Below are 25,153 nucleotides of genomic sequence, written 5' to 3' on the forward strand. Positions count from 1 at the left end.
TCAGTTGGGAAAAGGCATAACAAACATATCGTTTAATAACAAAAAAATAACATTTAATATGGAGAATCAAAATCAATTTACAGTTTGTGCTGGCATTGTAATTTAGCAATAGAAAAGACAAAAGGCATGAATAGGACACTTGTAATGTACAGCAGTGACTTTCAAAAGAAAAGAAAAAAAATTCTTTCTACATTTTGGCCATCTGAAATCCTCATAAAAAAAATCTATTGCGTATACGTTAAGCAGGAGACTACATACCTGAATTTCCACTATTAAATCATTGTAAGTCAGCTTCTTTAGCTTGTTTCTAATTTTGATTTTCAAAACTAGCAACTAGTCTAAATCTGGATCTAAATGTTGCAGGGATAAACGGATTGATGCATTTCAGAGAATCTATACTGTTAACACGCAGAGGGATTCATCTCTGATCATCTACTCCCAGGACACAGAACAAGCAGACCATTATGTGAACACAAGACTAAACATTAGCATTTTTTCCATAATTGCATTTACCTGCATGATACATACTGTTGCAAGTATACGTGATAGTCTACAATAGCAGGACATAAGAGAATGGATTGGACCACAAGCAGTCAAAAGTTAAAATTGGAGAATTTCTAAGATGGAGACTAAAACAAAAACTTTGGAAAGTAACCACAATTAACGGTTTCCATAAAATAGTTATCTGGGAAAGATAGTTTCTCTACTATACAGCATACATACGCTCCATGTTAGCAATAATATGTCAGTTCTGATGCAATAAATAATTTAATATGTTTGTACAGTTAAACTCTAAAACTGATTCTCTAAAAAGGGTTGTTGGACATTCCTGTATCTTTCTGCTTTTCTGATAAAGTGCAAAATGCTTAAAAACACAAAACTGCATGTTTGCAAAACAAAGAACTAAATCATTTTCTGTAAAAGCTCCATTTACATTTGGAAGTAAATGCTAGACAGAAACAGAAAACACCCTACAGTGCTGGAAAAACACAATGGTATTGTATTGCAAAACGTAACATTTCTGAGCTCTGAATTTCAGTGATGTGTTGCAACAAGAGCAGGATTTGGATTATCAAGACCACAAAACACACTCTTAAACGATTATGAATTACAAAGACCTGCTAATTTGTATGACAAAACTATCGAAAGATCTACGAAACCGAAAAATGATTTGACAGAAATGTCTTCCCTTTTCTCGTTCAACCAGGCAACCATTAGCATACAAACTGTGATCTGCTGCCACCATTAATAATAAATCATCTTTTAATCACATTTCATTAAGATAATTTAGTATTTGACAGTTTCTTAAACAAACTATCGTCTACATAATACATCTGCTTTTATAGTTGTGGAGTTATTCATGTTTGGATCAGCAGAAGAAAACTCCGACTAATAATAACTTGGCATCGTAGTGCCCCTTCAGTGTCTCTATGTTCCAACAAATTCCCAATATTGGGAAAACAAAGAGAAAATCAGGGGTTATCATCATCAGTGCACTTATGTAGGTTACAGACTGACTGTACAATGCCCGGTTTTTCAACACAAGTCTTCATGAAAAACATCTATCCTTGCTAAGACTAGTAGATGGCACTGTTTGATTTAGAGGTGATGGAAAATATCCACGTGTTTCTAATCCATTAGAACACTGAGACTGTGTTCTTGACAAAGTCTCTGAAAATGTTAGATGACTGTGTGCACTTTGTGAACACACTGGTCTGGTTTAAGTAACACTTGTGCATGGCAAGTCAAAATGTTGAGTGAAAACAGCATATCTGTTACTCATTCATTACCCATTTCATACTTATTTACATCCTGTAACCTCCATATTCAGGTAGTACCATTGTTCCAAATTTTACATTGAAAACATTGATTTATATCTTTATATATCTTGTCTTTGGGTACTTTTTCCTTAGAAATGTCACTATTTTATTATTATTATTTTTTATTATTCAGGGAATTAAAGCTTAGCAAGTTTTAGAATTTAGGCCCACATATTTGGAAGCAATTCAAGTTGCTCAACCAATTAACAAATACATTAATTTTAAGTATTTGAAGGGGAAAAAAACATTGAGCTCGTTAGTCACAACATAACAGATATCCTGATATTGATTTCTAGATAAATAGATATACACAGACACACACACATGTGTGTGTTACCTTTTACTCCCTGAGAGCACTTATGTGTTAAACTGTTTTAGACATTTGCTTTCTGGCTATACTCATCTGTGTGATGGTATTCAGATAGATGCTGTCACAGCTGATATTGTGTTATTGGTAGCGGGAAGTTTCATTTTGTGCCTCTATGGCACTTACAACTGGTAATATTCATGTCATCCATTGCCAGATCAAATCTGAGGGATCACTGTGACTTAGAGAAAGTTAAACTGCACAAAACGTAACTATTTGCATCTCAGCTGCATGCCCTACTATGTCCACTTTGACTAAGAACACAACTGTGGTCAACATATAGATTTTGGGATAATTCAACTTCTATATAAGTAACATGTTAATACCCTTCACTAATTTGACACAATGTGTTCTTGCATGTCTCTTGGATATGTGACACCTTAGCCTGCTTAATTAAACCAAATGGGAATAAATACTTCAGATTTAAGAGGATTCAAGAACAATCAAAGAGGAGACAAATCCATTACCTCCTTTAAGTCTTAGCTGGCCAAGCCTGTCAGAAATGATCACGGTTTCAACAAATATCCTTCCCCCTTTAATATAAAAGATACAAACGCACATTTGGCGACAGACTCTCGCACCATTTCTTTTGACATAATATTGAAGACTATGATATCCAGGAAGTCAGATGAATGGAAGGTCACAATGCAACCACTGGTTCTCCGAAGAGACTCGATCGATGTGAATTAATAAAGTAAAAGGCCCAGTCTTCATGTGTTGGTAGCGCTTCATTTAGGTGTGTTTTTAGAAAGTATCCATGTCACCAAACAAGGCAAAAGACAAGTCCTCACACGTCTGAGATTACATGACTACAGTAGGCATTCTTGATACGCAACACAGCAGCTGATGACAAACGAGAGATGGAATCATACTATCCAACTGGTCTCCCTCAGTACCATTGATACTGTAAATCTGGTGAAAATATATCCTCTCACAGTAAGTTGTGTTTGATGGACACAACTCAGTGAATGATGCTGGTTCTCAGTGTATCACAGGAGCATGATTCTATCCAGTCTTAATGTAGTTACATAATGAGGGTTGAGCTGTGAGTGCCTGCCATTTCTTACTGGTCAGCCCAGTGCAATCGGCCTGTAAAAGCCCGGTGAAGCCCTTAGTGAGCCCAGTTGTCTTAGATTGGCCCGGAAGAGCCCTCTGTGGCTCTGGACGGGGCACCATTGAGCTCCAGGTTATTGATTCCCAGATACCCCAGTAAAATCTCACTCCGGCGGTGGGAAAGGCTCAGGATGTCCTCAGCCAAGCACTGAGCAGAGGTGAAGCGCACCTTGTCATGATCAAACATATCCTTCAGGTACTGCACGATTTGTTGCTGCAGAGGAAAGGAGAGAAATGAAAGTGTTACATTATGGAACATTCTGATTCCAACTTTAACTTTAAAGAGGCACTCCACTGATTTTACACATGAAGACTAGGTTAACTTGTGAAAACTGTTGTTCTGTAGCTCTGGAGGAGCTGCTTGTAGTGGGTTTGGAGACTACAAATTTATAAAAGGAAGGATCTGCTCCTAACTGGGGGCATGGGGTCTAATAGTGCGTTCAATTTACCCCGGAACTCAGAAGCCCGAGTTCAATGGGTTCCATTTACAAGTGGATTTTCATTGTTTTCATTAGCTCTGGGCAGGTTAGCCATTGTTAGCAATACCAGTTGATAACAACACATTACGCTGTCTTTGTGTGTACAAACAGTGTAACGACATTGTCCACAGATAGAATATGGACAGATTGACTGATTTAGTGAGACACAAATAGCACAGTGCTTATAACTGTATGTTACTACAGCTTTCACAACTGTTGATGCACGGAGCAGCCATGTTGGATTTTTAGCTTGGGGTACTCGGTGGTTGCCCGAGTTCCGAGCTCGGATATCCAAAGACCAGGGGGTGTGTTTCAGACTCTAAAATCCTAGTTCCGCAGTGTTTCCCACACATAGACTATTGTGTGGCGGTCTGCCTCACTATCGACACCGGCCGTCGCACATTGCATTTTGTTATTATATATTTTTTTTTAACGCTATTTAAAATACGTTCTTCTGCATTTCCTTTCCCTGCTCTCCTGCGTCTCTCTGTCACTTACATACACACACAGCTCCTCCCACTGTGCGGTGTTGTTTTTTAAAAAAAATTTTAAGCCCCCAAATGTCACCTTCCAGGCACCGCGGCAATGGTTATGTTTAAGATAACGGTGAGGGTTAGTGCCTGTAAGGCGACGTTGGAGGCTTAAAACACCATCGATCCCACTGCGCAGCGTCTGTCTCCATCAAGGAGAGAAGACGGCGGGCGAAATTCACAAGTTCATGAAAGGTTGGTATCTATCTCGTGAACACCTTTACACAATCACACATTCACATCACCGACCCTTCTCTTAGCAAACAAGCGATTGTGCCCGCTTTAGAAAGTTAACTAGCTAGTTGCAAGTTTGCGGTAAAATGCAGTTGGGTTGTCGAGGTCAAAACAGTATATGTAGCAGCTGTGAATCAAATAAACGTATTATAAATAATGTTATGTCATTTTTTGCTGTTAATGTTATTGTGTCAAAATCACCGCTTCTTAGTTGTGTATGCACTTACCTTGAAAATAGTGCAAACTTCACTTAGGTGCTGTCTGGGGCCCAAAAACCCAAAAGCTAAAACTGGGCTCACATGTTCTGATATGGCATAGAAGTGGGAAATAAAACCATCAGGAACCTATGGAGAGGATTAAGAGAAACTCAGCTATCAAAATGTAAAAGAAACAAGGATGCAATAAAAAGGTTATACATTTTTTAATTAACTCAAACTCACCATAAGAAGTCGCCTTTTCGCTTTTAGGACAGACCAGCAAGCAGTTGCCAGAGCCTGACAGAAAAACACAACTCCGTTATTAGAGTCACTTGTAACTAACCTATCAGTGGCGTAATAATCAAGGAATTGGTGTGTGTGTGTGTGTGTGTGTGTGTGTGTGTGTGTAAATTAACCGTCTCTTTAAAGCTGTCAGAGAGCCAGCGGTTCCTCAACACAGCTACAACAGAGGAGGGAGGGTTCTCCAAGTCTTCAAATGCATCCATCAGGATGAAGTCCAACACAATGTCGAAAAAGTTCATACACACCACCTACAGAGATCAGGACATGAGAACCCCCACAATGCATTGTGTTAAGTACGACAGTGATTGCATTTTCTCTAAACTCTCTCTCTCTCTCTCTCTCTCTCTCTCTCTCTAGACATACATACATACATATATACACACACATGTACATATACACACATACATACATACATACATACATACATATTACACACACACACACACACACACACACACACACACACACACACACACACACACACACACACACACACACACACACACACACACACACACACACACACACACACACACACACACACACACACAGTTATTTATCATTTACAAAAAATGCACACATTAATATACGCATGTCATTTATCCTGTTGTTTTTATCTGGTTTTATCCACTGATTTGTTTAGCTGTTTTAACCTGAACTGAAAAAGCGATGATGGCTAAGCTTTAGTCAGATGCCCTATATGCATTGCATCTGTTGCATTGCTTCTTCTTACTTAATGTTTATCTGTAAGTTCCCTGTAAAAGAAAATTGACAAATAAAATAAAGACCACTGGCAAGCAAACATTATGTAAATAATGTTTGTTTCAATTTCTTACAAAGATTGGTTCTGCAAATGTTTTATTATTATTATTATTATTATTATTATTATTATTATTATTATTAGGAAGAAAATGCATTGGACACATCCATAAGGCCTTAAGGACACACGCAACTTATTTTCATATGATATCTAATGCATATTATTTTTATTTCCTATGTGAGGAATATTGCAAAGCATCTGACTGTAACCAAATGTGCCACTCAAATTAGGACGGATTTTTTGCTAGTTACACAACCATCAACAGTATGACTCTAAAATGAGCTTTACACTGAGTGTAAGTACAGACCTGACTGTTGGCTGTACTTCAGTCAAAGTTTAATTCAGGTTAGCCAGTGTACGTGAACAGGATATCCCCTGTGACTAAGTATCCCTGTTCTCATGAAGAAATCAACCAATGCATACTGCATGCTTGCAGGTAGAACAGCAAAGAAAAAGTGAAAATGTGACGTGACACATGAGATGAATGGCAGGGTTACTCACCCCTCGGCCCTCCAGCTCCATCTTAGTGACGGGCCACGTTTCCTCTCTCTTAGTGTAAAGCAACATGTCCTCATAGCTCTCCAGGAAGGCTTTGGGACTCTGCATTAAAGCAACAAATAACAAAGGAGCGTATTAGTTACAGCTGTGCAAATATGTCCACAGAAGCTTTTCTTGTTTATCGTAATAAGACGAGTTAATAAGTGAGGAGCCAAATGAGTAGTGTTTTTACCTTGTTTGCCTTCACCATCAAACCTACAATCATTTGTTTCCCGGTCTCCATGAAAAATGTGCGGTGAGTTTCATCTAGCAACAGGAGCTGAAAAAAAATAAATAAAAAAATAGCATTAATCGGTCTATTTTCTGTGGGAAGTTCTTTAATTATGTGGTTCAAAAACCCATTCAGCTCCACAGTTACTATTACCTACAAGTGAAACATCTTCCTCAGTGGGAGCAGGGAGGGATTGATAAATGCAAACTACAATAACTCTCCTGGACCCAAATGAAATATACCGTACAAGCAACACATCCACTAAAAACACACTCCAGCTGTGCAATTGTCCATGTATGCCATATGAACCATTCAATTGCTATGCAAGAGCAGAAGTTTGTCTGAGAAAAACAAAGCTAAAACTCAAACATTGTAGAGACAAAAGTATCATTCATTTCTCTAAGTGTATGGAACACTGTAAGCCATCTCTCCTGATTGCAGCTGCTGTCTTTATATTTGACCTCCTAGCATCTGTCTTGATGTTGCTTAAATAAAGAAACCTGACTCAACCTGCCTGCGGGTGCTAAGACTACACCGGCACACAGGCAGCATATTACAAACAAAGGTGTGTTTGAGTGTGCCTCGAGGTTTCTACTAGGGTGTCATTACATGCACTGTGAGATCAGAGATGAGGATTCCAAAAAATGAGAGAAAAGAGAAAACGATCTACATTAGAAGAGAAACTACAAAGAGAGCTAAGACCAACCTAGTCCATGCTGGTCATTGATAACCAATATGATTACTTTTACAATCTACCCCAAGCTTGTTACCACTAGTAGTGCTACACAGCAGTATTTTGATGAGGTCTGCAGTTTTTAAAACATTAAATAAGTGTCATAATATATATATATATATATATATATATATATATATATATATATATATATATATATATATGTATATGTGTGTGTGTGTGTGTGTGTGTGTGTGTGTGTGGGGGTGGGGGTGGGGGGTCTTAGAACTGAAAACAGACCTGGAATGCTTGTCTCACACATTGAAGTTTGGCAAGGAAGTCCTGGTCACCAAAACATTCAAGTAATTCAGTTCTGGTAAAAGAAAGAGAAAGAGAAGGAGAAAGAGAGAAAGAGAGAGAGAGAGAGAGAGAGAGATGAAGCTCCATGAAACCTTGACATATTTTCATCTTATGAAGTTGAAATGGCAAACGTGTAAGCAAACAATTATCTATTCACACATCCAGCAGACACAGAGCAACATTAACATTCATGTGGAGTCTTATTGCTGGCCACTTGATGAATGTACTAAGTCCAATGTTCACTCTCCTGTTAGCTCCATTTTGGTTTTCACCGAGTCCTGAGAGAAACATCTGGCTCTTTAGCTGCTAAATGCTTCACTACTATCACAGATGCCTTCCACGTCTAGAAATGACACTGATGAGAGCAGTGAGGGTAAAAACAGTAGCAAAACGTTTGGGTCATAAAACCAACACATTGAGCTGAATGACACTAAAACGCTCCGTAAGCTGAGGGTAACTGCAGAGTCGGGGGATATTTCTCTCCAGGTTCGTCACTACGAGCGACTCCTTTGACATTATAATTACTAATTGAATCCACCGTAAGTGTAAAAGTTTTAATAAGTGCAGCTTTAAGTATTTACATGCATATGTTACACTTCGCAGTTACCTCAGGGACCTATAGGACACTTTGCCCTCCCGGACCAGAGACAAGGCTTCTTCATAGAGAGCTGCTGGCTTTAGTGGCTGGTAGACCTCTTCTAAAGACATGGCATCAAACAGCTGCACAGACAAAACACACAAACCTCAGTGTACAGTCCACATAGGTTTTATATAGAAAAGCAGCAGATGTGAACTGTACAAGTATCTGTACTTGATTCAAATACTAGGGGGCCCTGGGAAATCAGTGACTGCCATAATATATTCTTGTTTTCTTTCAGTCTTTAGAGGAAAGGAACTAACCTCTGCAGCCGAGAAGAAGGATTGGTCAGAGGTAACAGTTGTCGCATCATCATCTTGCAGTCTGTAGAAACTCTCCACTTGAGGTAAGATAAGAGTTCCTTCACTCTCTGCCAAAGGAACACCACAAACTCTGACTGACAGGGCAAGGATCAAAACACAGATGTACTTAACAGAAATATAAAAATGTGTGCCCCACTGTGAAAATCTGAAACCGTATTACTATCGATACACACCAGACTGTATGAATCATACGTCAATAATGAACCTTAAGTTCTTTTTTTGGCAGCGCAGCTCTCTTAATGTTCTTCAAACGTGAGTCTGTAATCCAAATTTGTTCTCCTTGATTTTAAGGTCATATACAGTATAAGATCAACATGTCTCTTACCAAAGTCTGCCAGCACGCTGTCTGTTGGAATACTGCTGCCAAAGTCCTCTTGTAGGTGGTATGCTCTGTGCAGTAGTGTCTCCAACTTCTCAGCAAAACCTTTATTACGGGTTTCAACCTATAATGAAGAGGGAAGTAGCATAAAACAGGTCCGAAAGTTACTTTTTCGTATATAATAAAGAGCTTTAGTCTATGTTCATTTTAATTTCTTTCAATTGTGCTGCATTCGTGCTGTGTCACCAACAACATCACAAGTACAATAGGTGAAATCCCAACTGCACCATAAAATACAATACTGTACTCAAACTGGAAATTAATCCAAGTCTGTATTGGTAATTATTGTTTGATGGTTACCATAGAAAAGTCTCCACACGCTGCCCCTTGCAGAGCGAGGCTGTTGTTGCTGGAGGTCGAGTCTGTGTGAGGCCGAATATTCAGCGCCTGTTCCCACTTTCGTAGAGCTTCCTCAAACAACTCCATTCCTAGCAGGAAAAGAGCGATAACACTTAACCAAAGTGTTGATTTGTGACCCAGAAAATCTAAACTTTGAGCTCAGAGTGACAACAAGTAGCATCAAGGTGCAGAGCCTGTTGTTATTTCTCACTGGTTTCAGCAATGGGGCAATTCCTACTTTATCAAAAAATATTGCTAAATGCAGGTTTAAGTGGCCTGAGACTGTACAGTTCTAAAAATGGGGAACACAACCCAGATAATTCAAATAGTTCATGCAGGGTAATCCAAATACCAAACAGCACACTGGGACCAAGGGTTCAACATTTCCCTGATTATAATCTAGATTATCACCACTTGTTTTACATTACAGTACCAACAGCAGAAAATGAATGCTGCCTTCACACAATGTGGGAAATGCAGTAGTTTATTTATGGCTACCACAACATGATAAAAAAAAAAAAAAAAAAACACAGAAAAATAACTTTTATATAATATTCAAGATGCAAAGATTATAAATCATCCAAACCATTTGCACATGTAAATATTTTCCCTCCTCATTCTGCCAATGCAGCATTTGTTTTTCATCAGAACAGATGAGTTTGTTTCTGACTACAAGTACCAAACAAATACTAAGAGGCAAAGTACAGCTTATCCCTCTGTCCCTCACATAAAATATCAGGTAACACAGCAAATTATGTCACCAGATCTGACATACAGTTTGTGTACTACATTTTTATAAAACCAGGGGTAACAGTAAATACCTACCCATTATATAGAGATTCTCTGCATTAGCATCCTCTATTGCTCCTGACTCTTCCACCACAGGCTCCGCTTCCCAGGGGGTGGATGGATTGGCAGATTGATTTGGAGAGTTTGGGACCCGCGTCTATGCCAGAAAAACAGACCACACACACACACACATTTAGAAAATTAAAGAAAATGATAGGCAAAATGACATAGGATTTGTTGTAAATTGTAAAACTAACAGATGCCAGGCTGTGTGAGGAACTTGAGTGTTTACTGGGGGCCAGGGAAGAAATTCCACTCATGGTGTCATTGCTCCGAGCGCTGGGACTAATCATCTGTCGGCCAGTAAACGGGCCTGTGGAGAGAAAAACAAACATTCTCTTGTACATATTTCTCAGTTGATGTTGATACACCAGTAATTACAAAGAAAAATTATCATTTCAAAATTTCCATTGGGACTTTTCTCAAAAGGCATTAAGGCATGCACACCTCTCTTTAATGATGAGGGTCTTCCTGTCCTTATCAGCGCCGCAGGTATTCCCACTGTCTTCTGGCCCTCCTTCCCTTGTGTTACCTGCTTCCTTTTTCTCCCCCGCCTTTTCAGCTGATGAGCGGTGAGAGCCAGAGCTACACTGCCCAGTGCTGTGGCAAACAGCACCTTCTTCAAGTTTGGAGTAAGCTTTAGCTGAGAAAATATGGACTGAAAAGGAGGAGAGGCAAATGTAAGCAGTCAACATAAAGGGATCTACTAAACATACATTAAGCCAACATTACTTGTTTTTTATTGAACAAGGACAGTAGATAGTGCTTGTGTTTAGATATACAAAACTTTTTTGTAGAGTATAGGGAAAGTAGTTTACCTGCCCAAATGTGGAATAGAGAAACACCGGTATCTCAGCTACAGTCATGGCCAAAGCCTGGGCAATGGACATCCCATCTGCTCGTTTGAATGACATCTCAGAAATTGAAATGCCTTTAGGTCACAGCTCTCCGAAACTCCTTCACATTTACCCTAAACAAGGTCTTGTCTCTGGTCTGAGATCAGCCAGCTCAGGGCATGCTGAGGAACGATCTGTTGACATCCACTCCTGAGCTTGTACTGCACACTGGTGCAATGTCTGATTGTAGATGTATTACCCTATAATAGATAAGACATGAGTTTTGCAGTATTGTCCTTTAAAACTACATTACATTGCACAGGCCTTGTAAAGATAAACACATGGCATCAATAGACAGTTGCTCCAGGGCAAAACTCTGTATAAACGGACACGGAAACAACTTGCAAAGGTCCAGGGTTTAGGCAAGCTCACATTCACTGTTAAGCAGCAAAGCACCTTGACATTCTGCCAGCTATTCACCTATCTACACTGTCTGGTATGCAGCCAGTTGACCAGCCCGCCCCACACATACTGTTACATGGCAAACACCACCCGGTGCGGCTTCAACAAGAGAGACTGGCTGACTTTTTCTCTCTCTTTGGAGCAAAACTGACAATAAAACATCGAATGATATACAATACAAAACAATAATTTTCCAGTCAGACAGGACAATTATTGATAATGGATAGGCTGCTAGCTGAAAGCGACTAGCTAGACTGAAGGTGAATAGCAAGCTAGGCAGTTAGCATGTCCAGGCACCTGAGACCAGGAATCAACCCTGCCACCAATTCTTTTAACATTTTACGTAAAACACACATTAAATCTTAGCTCAGTCGCTCTTAAAAATTTGGTTAATGACAGGCCAGAATCAGAACCAGCAGCCCTCATTGACAGCCCTCAGAGGCGAGCATGCTAATGTTAGCTAGCCTAGCTCAGTCTCATCTGTCACTTCAGATCACAGCATCATCCAGACACTGGCTGTAGGGATTTGAACTGACACCTTAGAGGCTTCAGTGGCTATGTGTACAACTAACTAACTAACGGCACAACTAATAACATAATCCCTCACATAGGTACATACCGTAAGCATCTAAGGCGCCCGGGAAGGACATTCCTGTCACAGTCAGTAAAGCCGCACAATATCTTTTTGCTCAGGGGCGATGCTTTAGGAACGTAGATATATTGACGCAACCACCAGCCAATGGAGCGAGGAGTGCTTTGATTCTTAACCAATCGGATGGAAGGTCGGAGGGGCAAGTTCTTTTACAGTCCAATCAGGACGTAAGTCAAAGAGCACCATTACTGAACCGGTAAAAATCAGAAGTAAAAACTGTTAGAAAGTTTCCCGTTGTGCATATATTTGTAAAAGTGTCATTAAAAATTCCATGAAGACATATAATACATTATATAAAGACATGCTTAAGAACCTAACAATTTAAGCAGGTTTTTTTCTTGGTACTTTTGCTCCTCCTAGGATATAAAATGACATTTTCGCCAGTATTTTGCTAATGCTAATACTGATACTAATACAAATACCAATACTAATACTGATACTGATACTGATACTAATACAATAATTAATACTCTTTGTCTGGTACAGAGATTTGCCTTTGTTATAATAATGTTATTATAAGCAAGCAAGCAAAGACGCTCGAGCCCAGCTTTAGTAAAGTTTCGTAAATAACGGTTTTTATATACAGCTGGATTTTTAGTAACGTTACAGTATTGTCTTCGAAATGTGGAAAAGTACATTTACGAGTGGCACCTGAAGGCGGCATTACAAAGTTGTCACAGGTGTGTTAAACTCACGACAATAATCTAAAGACTGTTTCCGGTTTTGGCATCTACTTTTCAAAATAAAAAAGCGTATATTACCCTATATAGCTTAAAAGAAGTGCGTTGACATCTCTTCTTTAGTTTTCAAATCCTATTGTAAGCTATGATTTAAAGCCAGGTCTTTGCATGAATGTGGATCTATATCATAAAAATGTATATTTGCATTTTCCTGCCTGAGTGTTTATGTGTTGTGTGTTTAGAACACACTTTTGTTGTGAAAAAGTCGGATCGGAAGCCTTGTTCTGAATAGAGGAATGAGTGCGTATTTATGAGGCAGGGCCTCGAAATCGTCGTCTTCTAAAAAAACGGGTGAGATAGCGGTACAGTAGACGACTCAACAGTTTTTAGAACAGTTAATTAAAATATGCTATATTTGACAAGAATAGTGGAATAACAGTAGAACTGTTCGCCAGGCAATGGAAACTAAGTAACACCGAAAAGAAAAGGACACCGGATTTGAGAATTGACCGAGAGCAGCCATTAAAATCTGTAAATATGAATCCCTTTGATCAGGACTCCTCAATGGCTGGGATTGTCGCTCTCGCCGCTTCTGCCTCAAGTTAAACGGCTGGAAAAAATGAGTGCAGTCGGGCTCCCTGGAGAAGGGCTTTCCCAAGGGTCTTGATATGAAATATAAGGTACGAGCCGGTCATTTCATGTAATGCGAGTAATGTTAATCATAGATGGGCTTCCTGTAAATGTCCGGACGAACACCCATCGAACACCCTTTAACCGCCGTCTTTTACTTCCCCTCCCTCCCCCCCGACCAATACAGGAAAAACACTGCTGGCTCTGCCTGCTCAGCCTGAGCCTTCTCCTGTTGTTTTGGTTTGGACATTTGATCATACGGAACCTTCTATCGCCTGCCAGGCAAAGCAACGGGCTCAGGGGCTACATGAGGATCGCCCCCGGCAGGATGGACCAGGTTAGAGGCAGAGCTGAGGTTACACAAAACACAGCGTCATCTTAGTGACCATGAAAATGATTTTGGATCCTTTATAATAAAAGTATCTTTTAGTTCCATATATGATATTAGGGTAGGGCTAAAAAAATAACGGTTACTTTAAATATGGATGAATCTGCCAATTGGTTTCTCGATTAATTAATACATTTATAATTGATTTTGAATTCAATTTACACCTAAGGCAAAGAAAAGTAAAACAAATGCTCCCAATTGAAAAGTTGGAACTGGGGAATGTTAGGCATATTGCAGTTAATTAGTTATTATTAAATAAGTAATTTATTTGTATTTATTTTATCATTGTTACATTTGTTTTGGCTCTGTATTCTTTCTGACTACTTGCTTCATCAGTGCAGTGTGATGTAGTCACATGAAAAACACATACATAGCACACCACCACCTGTATAATCCCCAAAAAGTATAATCCACCTGTTGTGTTGTTGCTAGAACCACTGAGGAGGGTTGTCACATTGATGGTGATTTGCTGCCAAGAAAAATTCAGAATTTCAGAATTGGCCCCCATTCAATTCATGAATTTGAATTGAATTGACTATGCCCTACATGAAGTTGTATTTGAATTTGAATGACAGGAAGTGGAATTAAATTCATGGCAATTCAAAGAAATTCCACACAGTCCCACAGCAGAAAGAATGTGTTGAATCTGACATACATTCAGTGTTAGGAAGGTTACTTTGGAAATGTAATTGCGTACTGTTATAAGTTACCCATTATAAATGTGGTTTGAATTACTTTATTTGGATTACTTTATCAATGCAAAGCAATTTCCTTTTAATTTGATTAGTAACTAACTGAATTACACATTTTACCTCAGTAATACAACTAAACACAATTACATTAATTTAGTAATTCAATAACATAATTTCATTACACGTAACTAGTCACTCCTCAACCCTGCATACATTTTGTTCCAAAATATAGATAATGATAAAATTCTTGAAATAAATGACCCCCTCAATGTTGTTTAATTAGTTTTGTTCCAATGTTATTTTCATTTCAAAGTAATCAAATAACACAAAATCGTTGTAAATGCAGTTATGCATTTATTCCAATGCAAAACTCACTGAGCAACACTGTTGCATCTAATTCTCAATAGCTCCTGTTGTGGAAGTGTCTTTTGCAGCAGGAGTGAATTTTAGAGAGTTAGAATGTGAAACAAATAAGAAGGTCGGAGACTAAACCAAGTTAGGTTTTTGTATTTTATAAAAAATATATTTGCAAATATAGGAAAAACATAAATTTCACAAAAGACAGCAGCCCAGTGTGGGAAAGTATCTTCAACGAGTGAACAGGCACACTGAGCTTAAATCCATCTTCAGAGTGACAGCACACACGCACTTGGCTTATCAGGATTCTGCATTTCTAAACAGGCAATCTGATACACATGAAGACATTCTTATAAACACAGGAGACATCTCTGAGCCATTTCACCTCCTCCCCCCTGTACAACGTTCACCCCCCAGGTTACATCACAACTGTCATGGGAAAACTGAATCTGCACAGGAAGATAGTTTACTGTGACCTTGTACTTTTATCAGTTCAGACAAACAGTGCTCACATTATGTTCCAGACTTTGTGAGAGAAACTAAAACAGAAATAAGATAAAAATATAAAGAATCATGCTTAAATGTAATTTCTGCCATTACACTCCTCAAACATTTTATCATTGAGTCTGCACCGTTCTGGTCTGAATATCTTTCCTGCAACGCTAAAGATTCTCTCAACAGGTGCAGAGGAAGCTGGTATGGGAAGATATTTGCATGCAAGTTGAGCTAGGGCAGGAAACAGCTTTGGTTTTCTCTCCAATAGACCAAAGGATCAGAATCCTCTGTAAGACAAGGGATACTCAAATACACAGGGACCTCCTGTGGGGCTGTGTCAGCTGGCATGGCAGATTATAGACTTTCCAAGTAGGAAAAACAGTTTTGGGCATTTCTTTGGTTGAGCACTGCCATTCATGGTTGCATTCCTTTTTGGTGAGGCAGACTCAACTTTTGCAGTGAGAAGGTTTTTGATTATTACCTGCTCTTCACCAATACACCAGTCCAACTTAAACCTTGGGTCAAGCGTGGATTGTAGAGTTGACACAAACTTTTTATTAGCGGTCATCTTCATGTTTTTGATAGCATGCCTTAAGCCTCTGACACAAGGGATGATGAAGCTGGAGGTTACCATTTTCTCAGCCTGGCATCTGTCTGTAGCTTCCTCAAAGGGTTCCAATACCTCACAAAGCTCCTGGATTATTTTCAGCTCATACGATGTCAGCTGGATGGGGCAATTTAGCTCAGCAAGTACATCACTTGGAACATTGAGAACAGACCTCAGCATCTTTAACTGGCTATTCCAGCGAGTGGCATTCGCAGGCTGAAGTTTTTGCCCTCCCTCTAGGGCGTCAGTAGCCAGTGTGGACTTGTGACAAAAAGAAACAAGTTTTTTTATGGAGCCAGCATCATCCATGGCATCACGAACCACAAGCTGAAGAGTGTGGACAAAGCATGAGCTTCTCTCTGGTGGGAAGTAGACCATCTCCTCTTCAACATTCACCACTTCAAAATCAGATGTCTCATCCAGCTCTTCCTCTTCACTTTCAAAATGCATGCATTGGTGGGAAGAGGGTGAATGCCTTCACCATGTTGGAGGCATTATCAGTTACAATGAATGAGACTTTGTTCTGAATTTTGAAGAACATCCTCATAAATTCTACAAATGTTTTCAGCTGTATGCCTCCCTTTAAAACGCTGACAGCTCAGCGTTCCACTCTGCAACATGAAATCTATAATGAAATGGCCAGTCATTCCAAAAAATGACTTCATTGATCGGTTTGACCAAAGATCTACTGTCAAGCAAATAAGCTCAGTTTTTTCCATCATATTAATTAATTACACAATTAATTGTGTAACCGCTGGTTTCACAATCCATCAAGTTTCTTCTGTAGGAAAAAAGGTTCCTCAATGTAAATCACTCTTTAAGAGAACACATATTTCTATTAATTCCACAAATACAAAATTCCACAAAATAAAAGACTGTCTGTCTGTTAACTTACTTGTAGATGCCTTTTGTCAATGTTTGTCATCTGAAGTTGGAAGGGACTACTGAAAAGTCCAGTGTTGACCATCAAATTGTGTAGAAAAGAAGATTTAAAACAAATGTCCACCTCCAACCATTTTAAAAACTTGGTTAAAGTGAAGCATTCTGGGAAATGGAGTCATGTTCCATCATGTTCCACAAAATTACAATTACAATAAATCAAACTTAATTATTTGTTCTGTGACTAGAGCTTTTAACATTCATTGCTGGGGGAAACATTTCCTGTTAATGTAATCTGTACAAGTAGTTCAAACTACTATCATTTATAGAATATGTAATGCAAACATATCTGACATATATTGTAAAGCTTCATTGTTGAACACTTCACTTACATTATCTACATGAATTTCTTAGAATTTTTATTTTCTGCTTCCTTTAATTCATATTTGAATTGTAATTCTTGATCCTGTTTTTGACATCAATTCAAATTCAATTCAAATTCAAGAACTGAATTGGAATTTAGGAGTCATTCTCAATTCAGTTCTGAATTGTGCACAAGCCTGGCTAAGATAAAAGCAAAGATATCAGACAAGTGTTGGTTTCAACTTGGTTACTTAAATCAGACATCAAATACATTTTTTGGAGTTTTCGATCAACAACACTTAGCAGGCTATGCTTCACAGTCAGATATGTAAATAGATATGTAATTCTGGCAGCATAACTTCTGAGTTATAAAACAATGAACTCATTGTATGTATGAAACCTAAAACAACTTTCTTATACTGTCCTCTTTCTTTCAGTTCCTGCACATGCACTGCAGCCAATGTGCCTTGGTCTCCAGCTCAGGTCAGATGCTCGGAGCTGGTCTTGGAGAAGAGATAGACAAAGTTGGATGTGTGATCCGGATGAACAATGCCCCTACACAGGGGTATGAGAAAGACGTAGGAAACCGCACCAGTATTCGGGTTGTGTCTCACACCAGCGTTCCCCTGTTGGTAAAAAATGAGAACTATTATTTCAATCAATCAGCAGGAACCACATATGTGTTCTGGGGTCCTGAGAGGAACATGCGGCAAGACGGGCATGGACGTATCTTCAATACTCTTCTGAAAATAGCAAAGAAGTATGCAAACGTCAGAATCTACACTGTGACCAGAGAGAAGATTCAGTACTGTGATGGTGTGTTTCAGAATGAAACTGGAAAAAACAGGTACAGTATGAGTTTAGCGTCACCAGTCCAATTAATGAAAGCCTTGGCTGATGTACTTGTTTGTTTTCCATGCATTATATTAAAGCAACACTAGAGAACTTTTCCCGCTTCGGTCCCCCTACAGGTTGGTAGCGGAATTGTCCATTACATTACATTATGCAAGTTTGCCAGATTGCGTAGCGGATCTGTAGTTTGAATGAACTGGACAGTGTAATGTAATGGACAATTCCGCCAAGGAAAAGTTCTCTAGTGTTGCTTTAAAGTAAGAGCCAGTGGTGGAGGAAGTATTCAGATGCTTTACTTAAGTAAACGTACTAATACCATACTGTAAAAACTAAGTTAAACTCCTGTGTTGAAAAGGTTACTTAAGTAAAAGTATACTTAAATGTATCAAAAGTAGAAAAAGCTGAACATTTTCCCCTGTTAATGTTATTACTCATGCATTCATATAAAAGCAGGATTTTACTGTTGTAGTTGATTGAGGAGAGGTGGAGCTTATGTTTACCTATTTTGTATAGGACTCCAACTAATGATTATTTTAATTAGGCTATGGATTAATCTGCACATTATTCTCGAGTCATCAATTTAATTTGTTTTTGTTAGAAAACATTCCAGTTAGAGAGTGAATGCCGTACACATACTCTTTGTAAATCTTTACAATCATTCCCCAAAAGAACTAAGCAGGCCTGCCTTGTTCAACGATCCAAATTTTCTTAAAAATAAGATACTTCCATGTGTATAGGAAATAACTAAATAATTTATCAAAATATATGCAAACTTTACACATTTCAGTGACGTACCACTATGTATTGGGGTCATTTATAATGAATTATACTGTATAGTAATATAAACAGTAATGATGCAATGTGCAGTTAATGGTCTGAGGCTAATTTTAGCCTAAGAGGTTTAAATAAGTCTTTTAAGAACAGATGTTTGGTGTCTTACTCAGAATGAAGACGGGGGCGTTTCTCAGTACTGGATTCTTCACAATGATTCTGGCTATAGATATGTGTGACAGCATCCATGTCTATGGAATGATTGATTATAACTACTGCAGGTGAGACATAATGACCCAATTTTATGATCTATACTCCACCTCCATCTTTATTTCAAATATCGTAAATTAACCTTAGCTAACTCTGGTACTTTACTTCTTCTGACAGTCGCGCCAATCACAGCGTTGTTCCTTACCATTACTATGAGAAGAACCGACTCAATGAGTGCAGGATGTACCGTGTCCACGAGCACACCCAACGTGGGGGTCATCGCTTCATCACTGAGAAGGCCATCTACGCCAAATGGGCAACACGGCACAAGATGCAGTTTAAACACCCCTCTTGGAGCCTCTAAGGAAGAGGATATTAAAACCCAGAAGTTGTCGTGATGTTCCTTGACCCTACAGTGGTATTCACTTTTATTGGCTTTTGGTTTTCTTTGCTGAAGATTTTAGCGACGTCTAATCAGAGACTTTATCAAGTACATGGCATTGTTACCCCTGGACCCTAGCTTTCATTTGGCTTTTTTTTAACCAACTCAACAGTTTAAGTAGAAAAAAGTTCCATTTGATACAAGCTAATCTTGGATAAAATGATCTGCAGCCATAAGTATAAAATAATGTTTTAGATGTATCAGCATTCAACTGGTAACAGGTGGTAAATTACCACTTTCAATATTACTGAATACTTACTGTTATGTATAGCCATATATCAGTATAAATACTGATTCAAAAATATTAAGCAACTAAACAAAGCACTAAAACCAGTTTAAACCAAAGCTTATAATTTTTTATTCTTTATACATGTGCCTTGACTTTCTGTTTGATTCTGCACAATGTTTTATTTTATGCTGCAATCAGGCGTGCTACAATATGCACCTTTACTCCCTTAAACAGGAACTGTATTGTTTAAGGCTGGAACTAGTGATTAATTTCAGTAGCAATTAATCTGGCAGTTATTTTCTCAATTAATCGATTCATCATTTGGTCTACAAATTGTCATGAAATAGTAACAAGAAATGTCCATCGCAATTTGAATTGTTTGTCTCAATCATTGGTCCAAAAAGTTCTTGAATTTACAATCATAGTAGACTAAGAAAACCAGCAAATAATCACATTTGAAGGAATGACTCAAACGATTAATCGACTACCAAAACAGTTGCTGATTAACTTTCTGTCGATAGACCTCAATTAATTGATTGACTTATCGTTTCAGCCCTAATATTCATACACCCGACCAACAACAAATGAACATACAGAGTCATGCAGTTTCAGGCTGATACTTTATTCTTCATAAACTACTTTTATATTTGATATTATATTACTTTTATTTTTGTAAGGTTTGATATTGAAAATTTATGCTCATTACTTGCCCTGACTGCAACCAGTAACAGTGTTTAAATGCTTGACTTAGTAAGCTTTTAATTTATTCAAAATGTGTTACAGTTCTTCTCAATAGCTAAAACACTAAAAACCCATTGGCTGAACCAAGTTCTCAGTTGCCTAAACTCATTGAGCTAATTGTGCAGTCTGTTGTCAATACCTTAAACCGTTACACATGGTAAAAACACAATTTGCAGATCTCACTTAGACTTTTCAGCAAAACTCTAAACACATTCTGCACTCTAATGCACATGTCATCCATACTGGTAAACACAAGTGGCAACAATCAAATACAAATAGAGAATACATGTCGTTGATTGAACACAACCACTCAAAATTGATTTCACTTGTTTCAAATTATGTGACACAACAAATATAAGCCAGTTCAGAGAGCAAACAGGGTTGTTGAAGGTTCATATCAACAAAGAGACAAAGGACATGTTTGTGAGATGCAGGGTACAGTACTGTAAAAATAGGGGTACAAGGAGGAGGAAGAACAAAAAAAAAATGCTATGAGCAAAGCAGAGTAGTAATTTCTGATCAATTTTGAGCTGCTAGATAGAACATGTTTTCGTTCATCAAAAGGCTATGACGGAAACATGAAATTTGTTTTGAGATTAAAAATGTACTTCTCCCTGAGAACTATATGTTTTGAACAGTGTTTTCTATTTTTTGGTGTATTGTTTACTGACTGTTTGATAGTGTATATCATTTTGATCACTTTGTTTATGATTTGAGAGCAGTGTTTGATTTTGAATACAGGTAAAACAAAAGTTTCATGTTGCGAGAGGAGTTAGAGGTCTTGGCGCAACGTTTCAGAAATTGTGTTTTAGCAATTGAGAAAAGCTGTAATGTGAACAGTGTCCAGATATTTCCATTGGAAGCCGAGTTTAACCCAAAGAGAGATAATGCAGACATATGTCTACCAGTATGCTGATGATATATACCAACCACAGAGCAGACTAAGATTAAAATATTAAAATGTAACTGCAGAGTGGTCTACTGTCCACTACTCTGTCTTCAGCACCACAGACAGCAGTCCTCTGATATACAACCAATGGCCAACAAACAGTATTAAATACAATGAGCAAGAATTCAAACAGATCTTTGTGGTTAGTGTGTATTATCTGTGTTCGAGGGGACGAACCCTCGGGCCTGATTTCTTGGAAGGCTGATGGTGCAAACTGTGCAGCTGAACTGGTGGAAGTTCCTTGCTTATTTTGTGACAAATTCTAAAGACTGGAATAGTATTTGCACTGCTGAGCGAACTACAGTGTCAAAGTATTTACTGTGATTTACATATTAGACAGGAATTGTTTCAATTAAAATGTGTTATTAATTACTTTTTGGTTACCATCAGTAGTCAACTTATGCTGTGAACTGTGCAAAGTACAAACTTGAATGTAAGCTTGGCCTCTGGTTACAGCAGATGGGTGTAAACATGAATACATCTGCTGACAGTCTGAGTGTGTGAGTTTGACTTTGTATGAGAATATTAGACAAATGGTCTTTAATCTCTGTCCTTTTTAGACCACTTAAATTCAGTTAAAGGCTCTACACACCCTTGGTCTGCCCACACAGGTGTTTTCACTGATGTGACTTCTTTGCAGGACAGTGTGGGTGTGTACAAACTGTGCTATACTGACAGTTTCACACACTCTAGTAGGGACTAGGCCTACTACTTTTATTTTCAAATTAATTTTAATTTAATAATTAAACAAAATGTAATGTCTATAGATAGATACGTTTACCTATTAAGCAGGGTGCATACACATTTAATAAACAGAACAAAAGTTGAATAAATAGAACAAAGACAAATAGAGCAAATATGAATAAAAAGTATATAAGTTTTACTGATAGTAAAACAAGTGTTTAAAAAGTGACAGTCATGATGGGAAGGTAGCAACATAAGGGGGTGTTTGTGCAAACAGCAATTACATATACATAAAAAGGATTATTCGCACAGTGGGGCTTTTAAACGGGTAAAATACCTTAAATGAGGCCTTATGGTGAAAATTCAAACCCATTTAATCCTTGAAGAAATCCATCAAAAACCTTGTGCCTTGACTTTCTTTATCTTTCTTCTTTCTTTATCATCATGTTTTGAATAGCAGAGATAGACACAATGGATAGACAGGGAAGTGGGGAGAAAGGGGGGGATGGGGATGACACGCAGCAAAGTGCCACGGGTTGGGTTGGGTTGGATTCAAACCGTGCCGCTGCCGGGGACGGATCCTACACATTCTACTGGGTAAACTGAGGTTGACCCAAACGCAACCCTCACTGTGCTGCAGTGACAGGTGTTGTGCCGAAAAAAGACTGCCTGCCGAAATACGACTGCACGCCGCTAGAGGGCAATGTTGGTCAGTCTAAATTTGCGCCCTTTATATATTTATATTTAGATACACAGTGGGGCAAAAAAGTATTTAGTCAGCCACCAGTTGTGCAAGTTCTCCCACTTAAAAAGATGAGAGAGGCCTGTAATTTCCATCATAGGTACACTTCAACTATGAGAAACAAAAGGAGAAAAATAAATCCAGAAAATCACATTATAGGATTTTTAATGAATTAATTGGTAAATTCCTCGGTAAAATAAGTATTTGGTCACCTACAAACAAGTAAGATTTATGGCTCTCACAGACCTGTAACTTCTTCTTTAAGAGGCTCCTCTGTCCTCCACTCGTTACCTGTATTAATGGCACCTGTTTGAACTTGTTATCAGTATTTGTTTATAGTAAAATTAGACCATATTTGCTGCTCTCTGTCTCAAATACTTATCTTCATGCCATTATTATGTCCACTTTGTCGTATTGTTTACCTGTTTGGTCGCTCACAACAAATGAACCAATAATAAGACTATAACAAAGCCTATAAACTCCATGTCAGGCTTTCTGGATGGACTCACCACTGTACTGCACTATCTCTGTGTAATGCCTTGACATTTCAGAATTATAAATTAAGCTGAAGCTGTTATGCTGGAAGTTTAGCATTCACGTTAAAATGGACAAACGACCCCCAAAGCGCAAGGGAAGTGCAGAGAAATTAAAGGAGAAAAAGATTAAGAATCTACAGGCGGATTCCTCAAAATGTGCCAAAATTTCTGACATGTTTTGGGCTGTAGTAGCTGCTTCAACATCAGCATTAGGCTACCTGAAGCCGAGGAGGAGGAGAGGTGGCTGGCTATACAGAGAAGCAGAAACAACATCATGACAGGGAAGAAGACGAGTGACCATGACAGGGCCATGGGAGCGAGTGAGGAAAAGATGGAAGGAGAGAGTAGTTGACGATGTGGTAAGGAGTAGGCAAATTAACAGGGACTCTCAGGAAGGGAGGGAGGCTGTGTGTGTGTATGTGTGTGTGTGTGTGTGTGTGTGTGTGTGTGTGTGTGTGTGTGTGTTGCCACAGTTACTTTGAAAAAGTAACTTAGTTACTTTACAGATTACCGACAGTACCCCCACAGCCTCAACATAAAAATGACAACCGGTTTACTGTGAGGCAGCTCGGCGTTTATTATGGCACAAAAGAGAGCGAGTCAACCGTGTTTAAGGACAGCATTTCTGCTACAACATAGGCCTAACTGCCCGACAAACTTCTTCAACTCTCCCCCACTTACTGGTTTTGCACCGATGTCCAGCTTTTGTTGTTTGGGTGGTGGGGGGCCTCCTTCTCTCTGCTTCGCACCACCTGCTGGGACTTACTCTGTAAGTTTGACTGCAGTGCTGCGACTCCAAATGTTTCTTCAAATTTGATGTAGTGTTTTCGTAGCTAGATAGCACTTTGTCGCCACCAGCACAGAGTGTACAACGAACCTTAATATTGCCGTCTTTAGCTGACACAACTCAATATAGTGACTGTATTTCCAGCTAGAAAGCGCGCATCTCTCTCCTCCCTCCATTGTTGTTTACGTTTGTGTCGCTGAATTGTCCTCATGCTGAAAACGTGACTTGTCGCATAGGCCTACGTGACTTCACTCCCCGAGACGCAAGAAGAAAGCAAAAATATATATTTTTACTAAGGAAAATGACAAAAATAGTAACGCACAGTGACTTGGATAAGTAACTTTAATCTGATTACTGGTTTGGAAATAGTAACGCGTTAGATTACTCGTTACTGAAAAAAGTGGTCAGAATAGACGTGGCATCACTGGTGTCATGTCATAACGATAACAAGCAGTTTGGCTGTAACATTAAAGTTAGTGGTCAAGTAACCTAACTGCTTAAGCTTACATTGAAAATGCTAGCGTTTAGCGGTTAGCCTGTTGGGTAGCTGAAGAGTCTGTGTGATCTATAAAATCAGTGATGATACAAGCATCAGTGTTCCTTGAATGGCTTAATTAGCTTCTCTTGTGTTGGTGCTCTTTTCCAGGGCATATACTACTCTCAGCTTTATTGTAGCTTTTGGGAAGGGTTATAGTTCTGGTTATAGTATTTAGCAGACACTTGTGTCCAAAGCGACAAAATATGAATCTTACAATAGTTAAAATTAACTGTATTTTTAAAGTTGCTAAGCCAATATTAAGCATACTAGTAATAATAACAATAATAGCAATACAATATCAAATATCAATAATAAAAAATAATAAATATACCATAAATATACAAATCATAACTCTAAGAATGAATGAATTAAGTGTAAGAGCAACAGATAGTCTTGAGAACCCTCTTGAAGGATCCAAAACGATCACATGAACGCTGAA

At 38.6% G+C, this 25,153-nt stretch overlaps 2 protein-coding genes across 3 annotated transcripts; one reads left to right on the top strand and one right to left on the bottom strand.

The window, feature by feature from the left end:
• miga2 (mitoguardin 2) lies at positions 1-12,254 on the bottom strand. 2 transcript variants are annotated; one of them, XM_039779242.1, is made up of 16 exons: positions 12,110-12,254; positions 11,011-11,288; positions 10,640-10,850; positions 10,390-10,505; positions 10,169-10,289; positions 9,305-9,432; positions 8,951-9,068; positions 8,566-8,672; positions 8,273-8,385; positions 7,606-7,678; positions 6,594-6,680; positions 6,365-6,463; positions 5,157-5,291; positions 4,984-5,037; positions 4,771-4,887; positions 1-3,514 (listed from the first exon to the last, which is right to left on the bottom strand). In XM_039779242.1, the coding sequence occupies exons 2-16, from the start codon at positions 11,104-11,106 to the stop codon at positions 3,317-3,319; spliced, it is 1,773 nt and encodes a 590-aa protein (XP_039635176.1). In that variant the 5' UTR covers positions 11,107-11,288; positions 12,110-12,254; the 3' UTR covers positions 1-3,316. The 2 variants fall into 2 exon arrangements, with proteins under 2 accessions (XP_039635176.1, XP_039635175.1); XM_039779241.1 differs by having other exon boundaries at positions 8,566-8,699.
• An 862-nt stretch (positions 12,255-13,116) lies between these two features.
• Positions 13,117-21,923, top strand: st6galnac4 (ST6 (alpha-N-acetyl-neuraminyl-2,3-beta-galactosyl-1,3)-N-acetylgalactosaminide alpha-2,6-sialyltransferase 4). The gene is made up of 5 exons (XM_039779243.1): positions 13,117-13,502; positions 13,640-13,789; positions 17,671-18,080; positions 19,030-19,137; positions 19,244-21,923. Exons 1-5 carry the CDS (start codon positions 13,491-13,493, stop codon positions 19,428-19,430), a joined length of 867 nt encoding a protein of 288 aa, XP_039635177.1. The 5' UTR covers positions 13,117-13,490; the 3' UTR covers positions 19,431-21,923.
• Positions 21,924-25,153: the final 3,230 nt, after the last annotated feature.

Source organism: Perca fluviatilis, chromosome 17 (genome assembly GCF_010015445.1).
Source record: "Perca fluviatilis chromosome 17, GENO_Pfluv_1.0, whole genome shotgun sequence".
Lineage (NCBI taxonomy): Eukaryota > Metazoa > Chordata > Actinopteri > Perciformes > Percidae > Perca > Perca fluviatilis.

Bases quoted from the DNA above. Each gene is read 5' to 3' on its own strand.
- miga2 (XM_039779241.1), bottom strand. From the start codon at position 11,106: ATGTCATTCAAACGAGCAGATGGGATGTCCATTGCCCAGGCTTTGGCC. The intron at 10,290-10,389 runs GTTAGTTTTACA...TTTCTGGCATAG, and splicing joins CCTCACACAGCCTGGCATCT to ACGCGGGTCCCAAACTCTCC. The intron at 5,038-5,156 runs GTTAATTTACAC...TTTTTCTGTCAG, and splicing joins CTGACAGCTTTAAAGAGACG to GCTCTGGCAACTGCTTGCTG.
- st6galnac4 (XM_039779243.1), top strand. The intron at 13,790-17,670 runs GTTAGAGGCAGA...TCTTTCTTTCAG, and splicing joins CCCCCGGCAGGATGGACCAG to TTCCTGCACATGCACTGCAG. The intron at 18,081-19,029 runs GTACAGTATGAG...TGTCTTACTCAG, and splicing joins AATGAAACTGGAAAAAACAG to AATGAAGACGGGGGCGTTTC.